Genomic DNA, 19,584 nt, shown 5'->3' on the forward strand with positions numbered 1-19,584 from the left:
ACGGGCGTACAACGTAATTGAGTTTTCTCCCGTCCCTAAACTTTACTCTGAAGAAAGCGGACTAAGGAGTTAACTACGTTTTTAGGAAGGCAGAATGAGGGGGGGGAAGTCCTTCAGTAAACAACACAACTGTCCTTTACAAATGCTGATTTCCCAATGTGGAAGGAAAATCCACAAACTGAATTCTGTACCCTCAATCTTCCCTCTCCAACCGCCACCAAATCAGACTTGAAACAGAGCCCTGAAGTCCTCTGCGCATGCTTCCAACTGTCCCCTCCGAGGAGCCGTAGGAGTGATGTTATCATAGCGCGACAACAGGAAGTAAGCTTGTGGGCTGCTGTATGCCTCTAGGTCGGGAGCTCCAGAGTCTGACAGGACTGCGATCTCCCCTCTTTTTCTTGCTGCTATGGATAATGCCTGCGAGTCGCCCACGGAAAAAGGAGGAGAGACAGGGGAGTCAGACGAAACGGCCGCTGCTCCCGGGGGTCCCGGCGCTACCGACACGGACGGAATCCCGGAGGAAACTGACGGGGACGGAGATGGGGATTTGAAAGAAGCCACGGCCGAAGAAGGCGAGGTAGGGAGAGCAGTGTTGATGAGGCCAGAGATTGTTAGTGCTTGCTGGACCGGCTTTCTGGTTGGTCCCTGCCAATCTAAGATAACTGGAACTCACCATGACTCCCTTTAGATCTGCGAAGGTGGGTGGGGAGAGGGAGGAGACAAAACTGTAATGCTGGTTCGGTTCTAGACATCCAGCCATTGGGTTAATACTTTTAATCCCTTAGATATCAAGGCTACTTCTAAGAGAATTTTTTTTAAGTAAACTCTACCCCCAAGGTGGGGCTTGAACTCACGACCGTGAAATCAGGAGCGGCATGTTCTACGCACGAAGCCACCCAGGCGCCCTTAAGGGACTTTGACGTAGCCTCTTGGTTTTCCTGGTGAGGAAATTGGGATCTGATGTCACACTAACACTTAGTGCAAGAGCTAGAACCCAGGATTCCTAGTACCCCTTTGACCGAAATATGGTTTCTCCTAGATGTTGCTCAAGCATAACTTTGTCATTATACACTGCAGAATCGTTCAAGGAAGACTTCGAGGGAGTTACTGGATTAGCCACGCTTTTACCCTCTTCAGACATTTAACTACTACCAGTGATCTGGATGCTAATGTCCAAGGCTCTCTATAGCATAAATACACCAAACCCATCAGTTGTGCCACCCGAAGAGTTCAGCAGTGTTGCCTAACCGAGCATCAGTCGGGGGACCAGAATCTCAGTGTTCTCTCGGTTCCATTTCTAGAGATAGAATCTTGGAGTCTTAGAGCTTCTTCTTAAAGGGATCATGGGGGAGGACATTGGATTAAATAGAAACAGCCTTTCAGAGCATTAAGTTGCATCAAAACATGTAAAGTAAGAACTTTTAGAAAAAGAAAAATGTGATGAAACTATTTTAAGAAGGAACCTTTAAAACAGATCTGAAGGACAGAGAAGATTTGAATAATCGTCTCAGTCCCATAAGGAGCTTACTACATGCAGAAATTTGCACCCAACAGAAGATAATTTTTTTTTTATCTGAAACACTTTTAAAAAATTGATCATATAGGGGTGCCTGGGTGGCTCAGTTCATTAAGTGTCTGCCTTCAGCTCAGGTCATGATCCCAGCGTCCTCGGATCGAGCCCCGCATCGGGCTCCCTGCCCCTGCTCTTGTGCTCTCACTTGCTCTCTCTCTCTCCCTCTCAAATAAAATCTTAAAAAAAAAAAAAATCACATACCATACCACAAAGAAAAACACAAATTCTTAAAAGTAGAAATCAAAACAGGCCACATCCTGTTAGTACAGTGCAATAGACCTAAAATTAACAAAAAAAAGCTTCTCCTCACCCCCACTCCTCCCAAAAAACTAGCATCTGGATATTTTAAACTATTTTTTAACTAGCCCTTAGATTAAATAAATAAATAAAGAGAACACTACATTAAATTCTATGGCCTTTCAAAACTTTATTTAAAGAAAATTTCATAGCTTTATATATTTTTATTATTAACGAGATGCTGAAAATAAGCACCTAACTCAAGAAACCAGAAAAAAAAAACAGAACAGGGGCACCTGGGTGGTTCAGTCGGTTAAGCATCTGCCTTCAGCTGAGGTCGTGATCCCGGGGTCCTGGATTCCAGCCCCAGGTCAGGCTCCCTGCTCAGCGGAGGGCCTGCTTCTCCCTCTCCCTCCCCCTGATTGTGCTCTCTCTCTCAAATAAGTAAGTAAAATCTTTTAAAAAAATAAATAAATAAAAGAACAGAACAAACCAGAAATATTTGGTGTTCAAGTTTAGGCCAAATACATTTGAAAATCTAAGAAAAATGGCTTATTTTTAGGGAAAATATAAATCACCAAAACTGAAGCACAGAGAGGTTAGAAAACTTGTATTAAATAGATAACTAGAGAAGAAATTGACAAGTTTTTTAAAGGTATACTGCCTTCACTTTCACCTACCCCCCTCATATTCCTGTATGAGTTCATATGAGTTCCTCTTTAGGGAAAACAGAGGTTAAATCCCATTAATGAGGTTTGTTATGTCTTTTGATTTTATATTAAGGTAGAGGGGGTGAAGTTTGGATTTTGATTTTAATTGCTATTAAACAGACATTAAACATCTAGCATGAGTAAACCTATGCTAAATGCTTATGTGGGGAGAGAGAAATAATAACAGACAAACCTATCTTCAAAAAGTTTTCAGTCTAGCAATGAAAAATAAATATTTGCATGATACAGTAGAATTGAGAGATAGGAAGAAAAGAGCACTACACGTGGGGGAAGCTCACTTATAAGTTCCAAATCCAGGGCCACATGGCTGGCTCAGTCGGTAGAACATGTGACTCTTGATCTCAGGGTCATGAGTTCGAGCCCCATGCTGGGGGTAGAGGTTACTTAAAAAAAATTATTAAAAGTTCCAAATTCAAAGAAACACTGTTTTGATGAGAAGGTGCCTCCTTTTTAATATTCTTTCCAGATGGAATCATCAGCAATAAAGAGATCTATAGATTTAGAGGCAGAAGAGCTGGCTGGATGGAGAGGACTTTTCTGACATCCCCTCTAAAGAATGAGGTCAGGAAAGTGGGCTCAAGGGGGGGAGTGGTTTTCATGATCCTTGGCATATCATTTCCTTTGTAAACATACTAGAGCTATGATCATAGCTAAACTGGAACACTGGATTATTTGTCTGGTTTTCTTTCCACAGCTGGGCTATAAACTTCTTTAGGAGAGTGTATCTTACACATAATGATGATACAGCCAGTGTTTGGAACCAAAAAACTATTGAATAATGGGTTTGTTGTGTTATAATAAGAATGAAGTCTTACCCAAGTCTGGAAAGTAGGCCACGTATATAATGGGGTTTCTTTCATCTTCTCAGCTCAAGAGTCAGGACATCTCAGATTTAACAGCAGTTGAAAGGGAAGACTCATCTTTACTTACTCCTGCAGCCAAAAAAATGAAAATAGATACCAAAGAAAAGAAAGAGAAGAAGCAAAAAGTGGATGAAGATGAGATTCAAAAGATGCAGTAAGTCACTTTCTGATTTTTTTCCCCATTTCAAGGCTCTAACTTGACCATACAAAGTTAATAAATTTTTTTGGCCTTTAAATTTTTTTCCTTTTTTATATTCAAAAGAAAATAAAGCAAATAATACCTTATGTTACATTTTAGAAAACATAAATAAGTAAAAAGAAAAATATCATCTTATCACCAGAGATAAAAACTGTTAATATTTTGGTGTATAGTCTCCAAGATACTTTCTATATACATATATATCTAGAAATAAATTTTTCCAAAGATGTTACTGTTTGTAACCTGTTTTTCACATTATATAGGGTGAGTGTTTTCCATGTTAATTATATATCTAGGTCATAACATTTTTTTAAATGGAAGTAGCTTCATTGTGGTTTTTTGGGTTTTGGGGGGGATTTTTTGGGTTTTTTTTAAGATTTTATTTTTAAGTAATCTCTACACCCAACATGGGGCTCAAACCCACAACCCCAAGATCAAGAGTCACACGCTCCACCAGACTGAGCCAGCCAGGCACCCCTCATGGTGTTTTCTGATTGTAAAAGATGTATGGGCTCATGCAAATTATTCAGAGAATACAGAAAAATGGAAAAAAATAATTACCTCTAATCCCACCACCCAGAGTTGACCCTGGATATATATTTGATTATATACTTCTTCAGACTTGGGGGTTTTTTTGGTTTATTTTTTTGTTGTTGTTTTCAGACTTTTTTTTTAAGATTTTATTTATTTATTTGACAGAGAGAGACACAGTGAGAGAGGGAACACAAGCAGGGGGAGTGGCAGAGGGAGAAGCAGGCTTCCCAGGGAGCAGGAAGCCTGATGTGGGGCTCCATCCCAGGACCCTGGAACCATGACCTGAGCCAAAGGCAGACACTTAACGACTGAGCCACCCAGGCATCCCTCAGACTTGTTTTTAATGTTTTATATGTATAGCTAAATATTTTGTCAGTAAATATGCCCATAAATCATCAGTTGCAATGGCTGCATTATATTCCATTATGCAGGTGAATAATTTAATCAATCCCTGTAGTTCTTTTTTTTTCTTTTTTTTTTTTTTTATTATTTTTTAAAGATTTTTATTTATTTACTTGAGACAGAGAGAATGAGAGAGAGAGAGCACATGAGAGGGGGGAGGGTCAGAGGGAGAAGCAGGCTCCTTGCTGAGCAGGGAGCCCAATGCGGGACTCGATCCAGGGACTCCAGGATCATGACCTGAGCCGAAGGCAGTCGCTTAACCAACTGAGCCACCCAGGCGCCCTCTTTTTTTTTCTTTTGACAACATTATGATGAGTATCTTTGAGCACATCTTTGCATACTTGTCTACTTATTTCCTAAATAAACTCCTAGAAGTGAATTGCCAGTTCAAACAGTATGAATATTTTCAAAGGCTCTTCATACACATTTCCAAATGCTTCTCCAGAAAGGTCGTTCCACTTCACACTCTACCAGCAGGTATGAGTTTTTGTCCTCCCATTCTTATTAGTACCATTCTTTATACTATTCGTCTGATTCATGAAAAATGTTATCTTATTTTAGTTTATCATTGTCATTTCTTTAGTTAATAATAGTTAATTTTTTCCTCTGTATTGGCCATTGGTATTTTTGTAAATTCCCTGTTCATGTCCTTTGCTCATTTTCTAAATTAATATAGCCATCTTTTTATTTATTTGAAAGTATTAAGAGTATTAACCCTTTTCCATATATTTTACAAACATTTTCCCCCAAGTCAGTTAATGCTGAAAACTACTGGTTTGAATATAAATTTATGTATCAAATTTTTACCATCAATATGTAGTAAGGTAGAGTTATGGGGAGAGAGAGCCACGTGCTGAAAACAACCTACACAATCTAGATAGTACAGTATACTGTGACCCAACATTGTTGTTTAAGTTTTGTTCTTAATGAAGTAGAAAGGAAGTTGTGTTTCACTTTTTCTCAAGTTCCTTAAGAGTAGAAACGCTTTGGAACGCCTGGGTGGCTCAGTCTGTTGAGCGTCTGTCTGCCTCTGGCTCAGGTCATGATCCCAGGGTTCTGGGATCGAGCCCTGCATCAGGCTCCCTGCTCTGCGGGAGGCCTGCTTCTCCCTCTGCCTGCCGTTCCCCCTGCTCGTGTTCCTTCTCTGTCAAATAAATAAATTTTTAAAAAAAGAGTAAAAATGCTTTATCTTCATTCCTTGTAAGCACCAAACCTAATGCTATTGACCCCTCGAAAATTTATTTTCTAATTGTCTGAGACTTGCTTTTATTGATGTGATAATATATTTTAAGCATTTGTTCTTGTAAGCCAACTTAATTACCTGAATCTTTGTCTAGAATCCTGGTTTCTTCCTTTTCGGAGGAGCAGCTGAACCGTTATGAAATGTATCGCCGGTCAGCTTTCCCTAAGGCAGCCATTAAAAGGGTAAGGATGGACTACCACACTTCATTTCCATCCGATGTGAGAGCTGAACTAGACACAAGAGCTATGTCCATTAGCATTTTGAGTGGGGTGTTAGTCAAGGTGGTGGATCATTCATGCAGGAAAATAAAAATAACATGCCCCTCAATAATCAGTTGGAGTTTTGTATTCCAGGGATAGGATCTTGACATATAGGTCACTATACACCTGAATCCTTGTTTTAATAGTCTTAATTTCAGCATCCAGCCTTTAGCAAACACTTTTTTAGGAAAAAAAAACTCTTAAGGGTACCATGTTCCAAAGCCAGTTCTTGACTATATTAATCATGGTCTTTGTCCTTCTTTCAAGCTGATCCAGTCCATCACGGGCACCTCTGTGTCTCAGAATGTTGTTATTGCTATGTCTGGTATTTCCAAGGTTTTCGTCGGGGAGGTGGTAGAAGAAGGTGAGTATTATTAATACACATACAGGATTGAACCTTTGGGGGTCTTATTTTCAAGAGTATCTATACTAAGGGACCTATTAAACACTTGTGGGAGTTTGCATTTGCACTAGTAGTTGACCAAGTGGGGCACCTTGTATTCAGGAGAGCATGACCATTATTCCTCAGAAGTTTTAATACTCAGAGGCAAGGAAGCATCTGGGAAATCTCCTTTCTGGATGCCTGTCCCCAGCCCAGGGTGACAGAAGCATACTTCGTACTTTTCTCCAATGGACTTTGCTCATTTCTGTTGCCAAATTAAAGACACAAGAAAAGCAATCACTGGGGCCTGACCAGTGTGGTGTGATGAGTTGTCCCCGATGTTATAGACCCATGGGAGCTGCCCTCTGTCCGTCAAGGAAAGAACCTGGCTGCTGTGTATTGCTAACCTCATCAGTGAAATGTTTTATTTTTTTAAGCAGAAGTTATGTTTTAAACTATTGCCTATGATAAAGCCTGATAGGATATACTAAAGCTAACATGATGTGTTTTATAGCATTCTCTAAAGAAGGGAGTGTCATGGTTTCCTTAGCAAGCTTCAGAAGGGTTAATGAAAATTATAGGATTCAAATGGATTATGTAATATGAAGTTCTTTGACAATGAAACTTTTCTTCTTGTCCTCTGTTTAGCACTGGATGTGTGTGAGAAGTGGGGAGAAATGCCACCACTCCAACCCAAACATATGAGGGAGGCTGTTCGGAGGTTAAAGTCCAAGGGGCAGATCCCCAACTCAAAGCACAAAAAAATCATCTTCTTCTAGACCAAAGCCTAGAAAGGCCTGGTACTGAAGGAAGAAGCGCTGGTTCCAGACCTGCTGCTGCATGAGACTTTTGCACTGGTGCTTTAGTATCTCAGTCCTCCAAGGATTCCATGATGATTTTAATGTCTTTCTTGGAACTCTGATATTCATCGCATCTCAAAGGCATGCAGCCTGTTTCATACTTGCCTTGACTAAATATTGGGACCTCTTTGGGCATTTTGAGGCATTGAACTGTTTCTTGGCCAGTTGGAAGAAGGTACGTGGGCCGTAAGCATCTTCTAGACAGGGAAGCTGCTTACAGAGAGAAAACCTTTCCAGGAGAGCTTTGACGGTTTCACACTGAAGCATGTAGTTGCTATGACTTAGGTTGTTTCTTCCATCTGGTTTTAAGTAGATGAAACAACCAGAAACTTTTGACTTGAGATACTCTACCATGAAAAACACAGTGAAAGCAAGAGTAGTGGAGGGGCGCCTGGGTGGCTCAGTTGGTTAAGCGACTGCCTTCGGCTCAGGTCATGATCCTGGAGTCCCTGGATCGAGTCCCGCATCAGCCTGCTTCTCCCTCTGACCCTCCCCCCTCTCATGTGCTCTCTCTCTCTCACATTCCGTCTCAAATAAATAAATAAAATCTTTAAAAAAAAAAAAAAAAAGAGTAGTGGAAAAGTTTGTCCCTGTAAACATGTAAAGTTCTATGGATTTTGGTGAGTCATCATTAAACTGTTTTCCAACGTGCCATATGTGTGTTCATTTTCTGTCTAGCTGGTTGGAATGGGGAGAAGTTCACCATTCTTCTCCGGTGTCAGAATAAAATTAGTCTTGGCTTTTTTTGAAAATTTGAGCCCTTCCCAGTTTCTGTTAGGACCATTAAAATTTTCTCTCATAAAAGAGTACTTAAACCACTTAAAAATAATGTAAAAGCCCATATATTTCAGGTTCCTATAAAGAGAGATACCACAACCAGTGTTTAGTAAGTTTAATTTGCTTTTTTCAGGTGGTTCACAGAACCAGTACACTCAAGGTTTGATTAGATAATGCAACATTAAAATTTCCCAACACTGACCAGTATTCCAGTTCATCAGATACATTCTCATTGTTTTCCTCAAATAGAGGGGAATGGAGTGACCTTTTATTGACAGTGATTAGAAGTAATAAGGCTACTGTATATAATTGGCAATCCCCAAGAATTCTTTCCTCTGTTATTCAGTGTCATAGAGAGAAGAGTTTTGAAGCTGTTCTCTTTTGAAGCTTTCCTGAGCATGTCTTAAAAGATGCCAGTTCTGTTTAGCACCCTGATGGAGGGGAAACAGCTTGGACTCACAAAGTACAGTAAATCCGACTTTGAGTATCTTACATTAAAACCCATGGCTTTAAACATATATTTAGCTAGTGAAGAAGACACTTCAGTGGGACATTCCACAAAGAAATGTTGTAAGACTCAGGCTAAATCTTAACCGGATAATAAACTAAGGGGGGAGAAAAAAAGGCAGATAGTCTCTCAGCTCTAACAAATTTTTTTTAACAATTATAGGAACTACACCTATTGCAATTTGACATATTGGATAAGGCTGAAACTTATAAGTAACAAGGGAGAAAGATCACATCACGAGTCTAGCCATTTAGCAAAGCCTCACAGTTTAAGGTTCTCCAAGAGTGTTTCTCCTTGTGTCTGTTGTGAGAGATAGGGAAAATAATCCCCACTCAACAACAGCTTCCACCCATACCTATCCAGAGGTGAATGGGAATATTCCTACTCTAGTAGAAGGCAGGAGAAGATCTAGGTGAGGGCTGTAGTCTCTGGAAGGATGGTACATCACACCAGCTTCTCTCGAAATGGTAATGACTACGGTAAATTACAAGGTCAGGACAGCTTTTGCAGTTCTCAAATAACCAAATGTCATTCTACTAGCAGTGCAGCAATGTTCGTTTGCACAGTTTTGTGATGTTACTGTAACTGATTTTAGAAGTTTAGGCAAGTATTAAATGAGAAAAAACTAACCCTTAGTGTAAAGGTTTAGAATGGCAGATTCCCATATCACTATGGCAATACTTGAAACGACCTGCTTTCCACTACCCCCCTGAACTAGGCTAAGGGGAAACTAATGTAAATGGGTTAAATGGGAGCATTTAAATTCTGGGGTATGTTGAGGGGTAGTGTTTATCCCTTGTATATTCCGTACACAGAAACTGTTCCTTTGAGAACCATGAAAGGGTACATCAAGTCTGAGGACTGTGGCAAAATGAGGGTCAGATTACAGAATACAGCAAAAGCAGCCGTCACAAGAATAGAACCCATTCCTTCAGTCTTAAGTCAAAGAAATGAGGTTAATTATTCCAGTGAGTTGAAAAATTTGAGATCAATAACCATCCCTGCAGCTCAGCTAAGAGATATTTAAACTAAAGCCTACCTCCAGTACATCCATGTAAACGGGAAATCTCGACAATCATAGATGATACATAGTTGGAAATGCTTCACAGCTGAAATGGTGATGTGCAGCAGCTGAGGTCTTTGAGGGATAGTGGTGCTATCACTCCAGACATTTTCTTGAGGTATTGTTATTTCTTGTTCACAGAGTCTTAGAGCTCCAAGGCAGAAATCATAAGCAGTCCAAAGTACTATTTTCCTTCCTTTTTTTTCTTTACATTTATCCTGAGAACTACCAACCAGTTCACATTTCTTCATTATGCAAGTCTTTCCCCCAGCGAACAGGAGTATGAAGTTACACAAGATGATTGTTAACTAAAATTTCCTGGGACAATGACCCCTACACCACATTTTCTGCAGGAGGATTTCAAGACACAATAGCCAAGGATGCCACGTAGGAAAGTCAGAAATTCTAGGGCTCCATCTGTCACATGGACAAGAACTCCAGAGAGCCTAGAAACCTGACTGAACTCTGGCCATTAAAGGGGTTAGCCTGGATGTTTGCCAGATTTGTTTGTATCGCTGACCAGCAAGCACAAGCTTAAAGTGAAGGTATACCAAGCAATGCCCATTAGGCATTTTCTTTGCATGGAGGGATACCAGAGGGACATGGTGTGGGTGGGGGTAGGGTGGGGGGGAGGAGGGGAGGGAAAAAGAATCAGAATGTGATTTTAAACCAATTCGGGTGAGTCTAAGTTTGAATAATTCTGTTTTCTGGCTACTGATCTCCTTCCGCAAGGCCTCCTCTAAGAACATTAGAAAGGCCATACTTGAGAGGACGAGTGATCCATTTTGTTCAACACTATGCCTTCCGAAGGAGCACTAAGGGGGAGTGTGTGGAGGAACACAGTTACCGTCTCACTGTGTTTCACCAAATAGCCCTAGTTTTCCATAATTCCGTTGGAAGGCCATTATACAAGGATTCCTCTTAAACCTTTGCCACCCAAACATAGCCTCTGCCAGCATCACTTCTCGGACAATGAGCTCTTTAAGTTTCTGATTTGCCAGGAGAAGTGCTTTCTTGTACTTAAGGCTATGAGGTTGAGCCCCAGAGCTAGAATATCAGGACTTGGTGAGCATGTCCCTCCTCTTGACCAGGTATCTGATCTCACACTACCCTCAGCTTTTATCTTTCCAGAGTTGGAGCTAACATTTTAAACTTGTGTCCTCATGTGGAAGTATCTCCACTCCCTGATAATTTTTGCTATTATCTGGACCTTTCGTCCCTTCACCATATATTCTGTAAATAAGGTCACTAGAAGTGCATAGATAATGTAAGCCATTAAAATGGTGTTCTATGAGGTCCTGTTTTCTGTGTTGTCTCCATGAGCCCTTCCTGATGGTGCAGTCGGGCTTTGAGCCAGAGCAGCCAGCACACTGACCCCTCCTTCCCCTCAGCAATGGTTAGGTTACCTTGCGGAGTTCTAGCAGAGCTTGCTGCCTTGCTGATTCTTCTATTACTTTACACTTCCCTAGACTGAACCTCACCTGTCATTTTCCTGTGTCGTCACAGCCAGGCTTGTGGGCCTTCTGTGGTTTTGCTTTTTTTTTTTAAATCCCTTCTGGTTTACCTTTCACTGCCTGAAAGTAGTGACATTCGACTGCATTATAATTTCCTACTTCCAGGTAATTTATAAAAATCCTAAGTAAGGTTAAACCAAGCATCCACCCACAGGGAACTTCCCCTGTTAGCATTATCTCCAAAAAGATGTTTATTCTTAAGTCTCTAAGTTGTTTCCTAAGCACGACAAAGTATTCCCGTATCTCATAGTAACTGGTGTTTTTAAAGTTGCTTTAAGTGAAGAACCTTGACAAAAGTTCTTTAGAAGTCTGAACAAATTATATCTTGTTGTTTCTTGAATGCATGTTTCTTTTTATCCTCAAAAAAACTAGAATATGCAAGTCAGGCATGATTTCCCATAAAGGAAAACATTTATCTTTCCTCCAATATGTCATGTGTGATTAAGACTTCAGTGACACCAGTAAATCACTCATTTTACCATCTTGCCAATTGAAGGTGAGTTAGCTGATGAGCTTCTGTCCAATCAACACAGCTTGAAGTATATTACAGAGCAGTATGGATGAAGGTAGAATACTGAGGAAGAATTAGGAAAGAAAGGGGGAAAATCGTTCTTTCATGGGGCAAGGGGAAAGCCTAGCTAGGTTGAAGGATTTTTGTTTTGTTTTTTTACTTAAGTCAAAATTACATGATTTTAAAAAGCCACAGTGATAGAGGAGTATGAGAGGCAACAAGTTGAGAAGTTTACGTTACAGTTTAAAACACATTTTCAGCTCCCAAATGACCAAGTGCAAAGGAGAGTGCTGGTAGAAAGTCCCAGTGCGGGGAGAGTAGACGTGCCGGGAGCCCGGGGAGACAGAGGAATCAGTCCTGAAGCGCAGCTGTGAAGGCAGGCAGGCCTCTGGGCAGGCAACAGTGGGCTCAGCACAGGCTCCCCTAGTGATTCTTACCACGTCATACCTTCAGCCTAGCTCAGTGAATATTGATTTAAATTTCAAATAATGTTATAGAAGGGAAAGATACAACTGAGCCACTACTGTTTACTTTCTACCACAGCATCACAATGATGAAGTGTAACAGAAAAGAACCTTAACCCTGAAAAATCTGATTGTAGTATCAGCCAAGATGGCATGAGCTTGGCTCCCTTTCCAAAAAAAGGCGGCATCCAGGTCTCCCTTACTCTTGTGCCTCTCCTGGCTCCCGCCTCGCTGGCTATTTCCTGTTCCACTCTACTATCATGGCCAAAGCTCAGGCCGAGGACTTTTCAGGTCTGCTACAGGAAGCTCTGGGACGTAGAATCTTTGGTGGCTCTGCGGGTGACTGAGGAGGTGGGTACTTTCTCTTGTTCACACAGGTTGTAGAGAAAGCAAATGTCTCTGCCATGAAACCAGGTGGTGAAATGGCCCGACAGTGTCGACAAGATTCCACCTAGTGTGCAGAGAGCCAGAAGGCTTTATGTAGGCAAGACATGATGCTTGAGCCACACGCAAAGCTGCCCCCAATTTCCTAGAACGTGGCCATGCTTTGCCCTGTCTTCCACCCAAGTCAGAACAGCTGGTGGAAAGGACACCCCAACGAGTGGGCTGAGCACTTCCCAGGCCCTCTGGCATCCTTAGCAGACTTCTTCAGTGCTGGCCGGTGCCTTCTGTCACAGGTGGTGCTATTGCTGGTGATCTCCTCTCTCCTTGGTAAGACGGCTGAGCCACTGCTATCAGAGCTCAAAGAGGGGGTTATATTTCCTAATCTCCTGAAGCAGTCTTTCTTTCTCCTGGTTGGCATCGGCCAATGCTTGTTTAGTTTCTATGAGTTCCTTTTGTAGGGTAGGCAATTCTTTCACCTGGGGAACAATAACAAATTTACAGTTAAAAATAACATGCCTTGCAAAAACACCTGATAAGGGAACAAGAACTCAGAGTTCAAGCAGAAAAATCCACAAATTTGGTTACTGATCAAGAGAATACAACCAGATCTTTCTAAAAGCCTAATTGGGGCAACCTGGGTGGCTCAGTCATTAAGCGTCTGACTTCGGCTCAGGTCACGATCCCAGAGTCCTGGGATCGAGCCCTGCATCGGGCTCCTTGCTCAGCTGGAAGCCTGCTTCTCCCTCTCCCACTCCCCCTACTTGTGTTCCTGTTCTCTCTGTCTCTCTCTGTCAAATAAATAAATAAAATCTTTAAAAAAAATAAAAGCCTAATCCTGTCTTCAGAGTTCATCAGTTATAAGGACAGCAACAGTAGAATATATGATCAGCAACCATTCACCTACAGTTCCTGACTTATATCCCCTAGTAAGCACTTCTAGAAGTTGCTGCTAGGTGACAGGAGCCCAAACCACCCAGCTATACACAGCACAGACAACCTTTTCAGCCCTCTGAGTTTTACCAGCTTCTGTAATTACAGCCACTAAGGGTCTGTGGGAAAAGTACTGTTCAGTTGGGTCCTCACCTGCTGTCCAAAAGCTTCTTCTGTGGGCATCAGAAACATCTGTTCTTTGGGGGGCTGCCTCTTCTCACTTTTAGGTCCTTCAGATGATGGTCTGTCTTGAGCAGCAGCTGGAAAAAAGTAAAGGTTCTAAATGACAAACTCCTGCCAACATGCAAACAATTCCTAGTTATCATCTATCCCTTTATGGGAGAAAAAAGGCAGAGAAGCCAGGAGGCTGACGAGCCCAACTCACCGTCTATGTGGAACACACCATCATCACCCCGCTTCAGCACAAGGTGCTCCGTGGCCAAAGTGATGGGGATAGGGCCTGGAGATGTCGGATAGATGGGGGGGGTATCATCCTGCAGGGAAGAGGGAACCCACATGATGCCCCCAACCAGCTCAGAGCAATTCAGGTAACAACCCTTGCTTCTACCATCCAGCCTGAAGCAGTGTTATGCCATCATGTATCCATACATTCTTGCAAGGTAGAGAAGCAGAACTGAGTCTCTCCTATTCTAGAGATGGTCAAACTGAGGACCAGATAACCTAATGGGCTTATTTATACATAGTCATGCTGCATGCCAGAGACAAGGTCAGGGCTAGTGACAAGGTCTCCTCACCTAAATCCAGAACACTTTGATACAACACACATTTATGTATTACTACAACCTTCACTAAGAATGCTAATATGCATTTACTCACTTGATCCTCACCACATTGGACCATGACAAGGGAAGAAGTGTATAGCTATCACTGCCAAAATTCCTTGCCTGGCGAAGTCTAGGGTAAAATCCCAAAGCTCCTCTCACCTTTAGGGTGATCCTGGAGTGCAGGAGCTCAATCTGCATGGGAACTACCACTGGGATCTCCTCATCCTCCAAGAAGGGCCCCAGGCCATTGAGCACCGAAGTGAACAGCTCAAGGTCACAGCCTCGAAGCAAGAAATGCAGGAAGCCATTCTGTGCGGCCAGTGGGGAATGAACAGCTGCACCAGGCCCCACCTCAAAGCGAAGGCCCACAGCTGGCCTGATGTGGTCAGTCTTCAAAGCTGAGGATTCCTGAAAGCCTGTACCTTTGAGAAGAGAGACAGAAAGAAAACATTAATTAATTATGAGTCAGAGACCATTCTAAGCACTTTACATATATTTAATATTCATAACAACCCTATGCCAAAAGTATTATCATCATTCCCATTTTAGTGATGAAGGAACTAAGGCACAGAAAATAACTTGCCCAAAGTTCAACAGCTTGTAAGTAGCAAGGACAGGACTTGAATGCAGGCAACCATGACTGACTGCAAAGACTGGGCTTTTGCTATCATGCCTCTCATGGTGGAAGGGAAGTCAAGGATCAATAAAAAGCTGGCCTTGCTATAAATCTGAGACACTGGGCTAAAGGCCAAGGGAAAGCTCTTAAAACACAGGACCCTCAACTCTGCTAAATTTGAACATCTCTTCTTTCTCCAAGTCTTGGTGTTCTCATTTCTGATAAAGCCACGCAGGATCCATGCTAATCTCCCCAAAACTCCATAAAGAACTATCACAGGTGTAGCCAAGGATATGAAATAACTTATATAACTGCAAATTGGCACAGTATTTTGGGAAAAAAACTGGCATTACCTAGTAAAGTTGAAGCTACACCTACCCTAATGCCCTGGAAATTATATCCTCAGGAATGTAACCCCGGAGAAACTCTCTTACATACCAGGAGACGTGTACAAGAATGTTCAAGGCAGGGCGCCTGGGTGGCTCAGTTGGGTAAGCGTCTGCCTTCAGCTTGGGTCATGATCCCAGGGTCCTGGGATCAAGTCCCGCATTGGGCTCCCTAATCGGCAGGAAGCCTGCTTCTCCCTCTCCCTCTGCTGCTCCCCCCCAACTCATGCTCTCTCTCTCTCTCTCAAATAAATAAATAAAATCTTTAAAAAAAAAAGAATGTTCAAGGCAATCCTATATGATATAGCAAAAAAACCCAGAAACAACCCAAATGTCTGTTAAGAATAGAGAAGTAAATAAAGCAATGGGTACAAGGGATATTTTAGGGGTGATGGTAATGGTTGCACAACTCTGTAAACTTGTTAGGATTTATCAAATTGTATACTTACAATAAGCAAATTTCATAAATGCAAATTATACCTCAATAAAGTTGTTTTTAAAAAGCAAAAACTAGTAATATTTATACAATAGAATATGATATAGCAATGAAAATGAATCACAGCTAATTCAACAACCTAGTAGAATTTGAAGAATATCAAAGAAAGAAGCCACTCATGAAAGAATACAGACTATAATCCTATTTAGAAAAACTCTAAAACCTGCAAAACTAAATAATACACTGATAACAAACATGTAGAAGAGTTGTAAAGTAAAGCAACAGAATGAGAAACACAAAATTCAGGAGAGTGATTCTTTATGACAGGTGAGAGGCAGAAGAAGATTCAGGAGCGGGGTTCCTGGGGACTTCAAAGTTAATGGTACTATTCTGTTTATTAAACTAGGTGGTGGTGTACATGGGTTCACTGTATTTTTATTACTTTATACCTTACATATATGTTGTAAGTATTCCTTAGTATCTACTCAATATTTTTTTTTACTTTATACTTTCTTATATTTTTTACTGTTATGTTAATTCTACTCAATATTTTAAAAAATATTTTTAAAATGAAGAATGCAGCATAAGCCCAGATTTTTCCTGTTATCATCTTTTTTTTTTTTTAAGATTTTATTTATTTATTTGATAGAGAGAGACACAGCGAGAGCAGGAACACAAGCAGGGGGGGTGGGAGAGGGAGAAGCAGACTTCCTGCCAAGCAGGGAGCTTGATGTGGGGCTTGATCCCAGGACCCTGGGATCATGACCTGAGCCGAAGGCAGACGCTTAATGGCTGAGCCACCCAGGCGCCCTTCCTGTCATCTTCTAAAGTACAAATATCAAAGGATTGAATCTGAATGACAGAATTCCCTGATCATATACAGTTGGATGTCAGCAGCTACACAAATGAAGAAGTGGACAGTGGCCTCCTGTATAAGCTTAAGGAGCACCTGGGAAGTGAAGATGGTGAATAGCCTACTGAATGCAAAGCCCCAGAAAGGGCTCTGGGAGGTTCCCCTGCAAGAAGAAGGCTTGACTGGAGTTCCTCCTCCTAATGGCTGCTGGAGAGAAGGACCAAGGGCTTGGCACTAGGACAGCTACCCTTGGGGCCCAGTGACAGGAGCAAGAAGCTAGGGCTGCCCCAGATAAATCCCAGCTCCCCTAGAACAGCCCCCATCCTCACCTGAGCACTGTCCATGCAGGAACTGCCAGAGTCCCACGGTGCCCAGCTGTTGGACACTCAGTTCCTCTGCCTGCAGGGCTACAGCCAGGTCCTCACCACGTACCTCGATCCCCAAAGATACCTCATTCACCTTCAGGACCAGAACGGAGACCTGTAAAAGGATACTTTCTTAGCTGAGTGCCTCGCAAGCTTCTAGCCTACAGCCTACTCTCTGCAGAGAAGAAAGGAGAGCAGCTGACCGGGTGAAGGCTGAGGTCTTCCCCACTGGGTGAGACCGAACTGTTGGCCTCTGGTGACCCCTGGCCGTAACTATCCACAACAGGGCTCGCTTGGACACCAGCACTGTCCAAGACATTTGGAAGAGTTCCTGGTGGAAGAGATTCTGGACCAGACTCTGCATAAGAAAGACAACAAATGAGTTTGAAAATCAAAAAGTTCTGTTCAAATCCAATCTCTAAAAACAATGACAACTGTGGAAAAAAAAAAAAACACTTATGACACTTATGAGACAATTGGGAATTTGAAAACTGGATATTTGATGAATTTAAAGAATTGCTGATTTTTAAAAATGGGACAGTGGTATTTGGTCACATTAAAAAAAAGTCTGCAAATGAATGCAACCCAAGTGTCCACAGACAGATGAACGGATTAACAAAATGTGGTATAAACATACAATAGGGTATTAGCTTTAAAAAAGAAGAAAATTCTGACATGTGCTATGAAGTGAATGAACCCTAAGGCCATTATGTTAAGTGAAACAAGCCAGTCATAAAAGGACAAATACTGGGGTGCCTGGGTGCTCGGTCGGTTAAGTGTCTGCCTTCAGCTCAGGTCATGACCTCAGGGTCCTTGGATGGAGCCTGCATCGGGCTCCCTGCTCAGTGGGGAGCCTGCTTCTCCCTCTCCTCCCCACTCGTACTCTCTCTCTCTATCTCTGTCTCTCTCCCGTCAAATAAATCAATAAAATCTTAAAAAAAACGGACAAATACTGTGTGATTCCATTTATATGAGGTACCCAGAATAGTCAAATTCAGAATACAAAGTGGAACAGTGGTCGCCAGGGGCTGGAAGAGAAGGGAATGAGGTACAGATTTTCAGATTTATGAGATGAAAAAAGTTCTGGAGATGGATAGTGGTGATGGTTGCACAGCGATACTTTTTTTTTTTTTTAAAGATTTTTTATTTATTTGACAGAGAGAAACACAGTGAGAGAGGGAGAGGAAGCAGGCTTCCCGCTGAGCAGAGAGCCCGATGCGTGGCTCAATCCCAGGACCCTGGGATCACGACCTGAGCCGAAGGCAGACGCTTAAGGACTGAGTCACCCAGGTGCCCCTGCACAATGATACTTAATGCTCCTCAATTACAGTTAAAAACGGTTAAGATTGTAAAGTTTATGTAATATATACTTTGCCACAATTTACATTTTTTTCAAATGTTTTTAAAGTTTATTTTCTAGAGATGCATAATAAAAATATTTATGGATAAAATGTTATGTTTGGAATTTGCTTCAAAATAATATGGGAGGAAAGGAAGTGAACAGAAGTATGTATGAAACAAGAATGGCCATGAGTTCTTAATATTTGAAGCTAGGTAATGGGTACATGAGCGTTCATCGTTTGATCCCATCTACCTTTATACATATTTGAATTTTTCCATAATATTCCATAATAATAACAAAGCAAACAGGAGTACACACCACCCAGCTTAAGAAACAGTACATTCTCTTTTTACTTTATTTTCGTTTAGACACTCTTAAGGGACCATTTAAAAAAGTCTCCGGTTCAATAACATGAAAGAACCAGTGTAGTTTCCAGTAATGAATGATCTAATTCCTAATAGTTACTCATTTTATCATAGAAAAAGCTCCTATTTTCCAACAATAAAATACATAGTTAGGGGAAAAAAAAAAACCCAAAAGCACCAGCCACCAAACTAATCCTCCTGCCACAGCTACATGGCTATAAGACTAGCACTCTCTCTTTTGGTCTGAGTCTCATTCTGTGATGAAGGTCAAGTGCTAACCAATAACCTAGAAGATGTGTAGATAAGCCAGAGCTACAAATCCACTAAAATTTCTCTCTTTTTTGGTTTTGGCTAAGAAAACATCTATTTTATCAAATCTCAGCTCCTTTTGTATCCTGCTGGTATACAGGCAGCAGAAAGAACCCTTTTTGGACTTCAGTTTCACCTGGCTGCTTCCACGTACCAGACTCCAAGAGCGTCACAAAGCTATCACTGCCATCACTGTCCACGGAAATCCGGTCTTCAGGGCCACTGTTATCCAATGAAACGCCGTCAAATGACTGCTGAGATACTGTCCTCTTCATGGAGAAAAGTCGGAGTCGGGCAGCCCCTCCACTCAGTGGTGCTGCCGCCCCCTCATCTATTTTGGCCATGGGCTCCCTGTTTAAGAGATAAAAACCATGGGCGCCTGTGTGGCTCAGTCGGTTAGGGGCCTTCGGCTCAGGTCATGGTCCCGGGGTCCTGGGATGGAGCCCCACACTGGGCTCCTTGCTCTGCGGGAGGCCTGCTTCTCCCTCTGCCCCTCTCCCTGTCGTGTGTGCGCTCTCGCGCGCTCTCTCTCTTTACCGTGCGTGCACAAAAATAAATTAAAAAATCTTTAAAAACACACACACACACAAATGTGGCTTAGAAGATATGTTTTGGGTCTTGCAATGCCCAACCCTTTCAACCCAAATAGTTATTTATACATTAACTTTGATGTCAACTATTATCTGCTGTAA

At 41.8% G+C, this 19,584-nt stretch overlaps 2 protein-coding genes across 6 annotated transcripts in view; one reads left to right on the forward strand and one right to left on the reverse strand.

Annotated features, from left to right (window-relative positions):
- Nucleotides 1–282: 282 nt before the first annotated feature.
- Nucleotides 283–7,935, forward strand: TAF11 (TATA-box binding protein associated factor 11). 2 transcript variants are annotated; one of them, XM_036096355.2, is made up of 5 exons: nt 285–577; nt 3,410–3,558; nt 5,877–5,964; nt 6,310–6,406; nt 7,073–7,935. In XM_036096355.2, the coding sequence occupies exons 1-5, from the start codon at nt 407–409 to the stop codon at nt 7,201–7,203; spliced, it is 636 nt and encodes a 211-aa protein (XP_035952248.1). In that variant the 5' UTR covers nt 285–406; the 3' UTR covers nt 7,204–7,935. The 2 variants fall into 2 exon arrangements, with proteins under 2 accessions (XP_035952258.1, XP_035952248.1); XM_036096365.2 differs by lacking the exon at nt 6,310–6,406 and having other exon boundaries at nt 283–577.
- Nucleotides 7,936–8,161: 226 nt separating this feature from the next.
- Nucleotides 8,162–19,584, reverse strand: part of BLTP3A (bridge-like lipid transfer protein family member 3A) — a 62,306-nt gene continuing 50,883 nt past the window's right edge. For 2 of the 4 annotated variants that reach the window (XM_036096128.2, XM_036096141.2), the window contains 7 exons: nt 19,047–19,243; nt 17,080–17,234; nt 16,841–16,991; nt 14,380–14,642; nt 13,821–13,929; nt 13,589–13,695; nt 8,162–12,981 (listed from right to left, as the gene is read on the reverse strand). In XM_036096128.2, the coding sequence (XP_035952021.2) occupies nt 12,856–12,981; nt 13,589–13,695; nt 13,821–13,929; nt 14,380–14,642; nt 16,841–16,991; nt 17,080–17,234; nt 19,047–19,243 (1,108 nt within the window). In that variant the 3' untranslated portion in view covers nt 8,162–12,855. The remainder of the gene's footprint in view (nt 12,982–13,588; nt 13,696–13,820; nt 13,930–14,379; nt 14,643–16,840; nt 16,992–17,079; nt 17,235–19,046; nt 19,244–19,584) is intronic. The other 2 variants (XM_078055466.1, XM_036096133.2) reach the window with 2 other exon arrangements.

Source organism: Halichoerus grypus, chromosome 9 (genome assembly GCF_964656455.1).
Source record: "Halichoerus grypus chromosome 9, mHalGry1.hap1.1, whole genome shotgun sequence".
NCBI classification, from domain to species: domain Eukaryota; kingdom Metazoa; phylum Chordata; class Mammalia; order Carnivora; family Phocidae; genus Halichoerus; species Halichoerus grypus.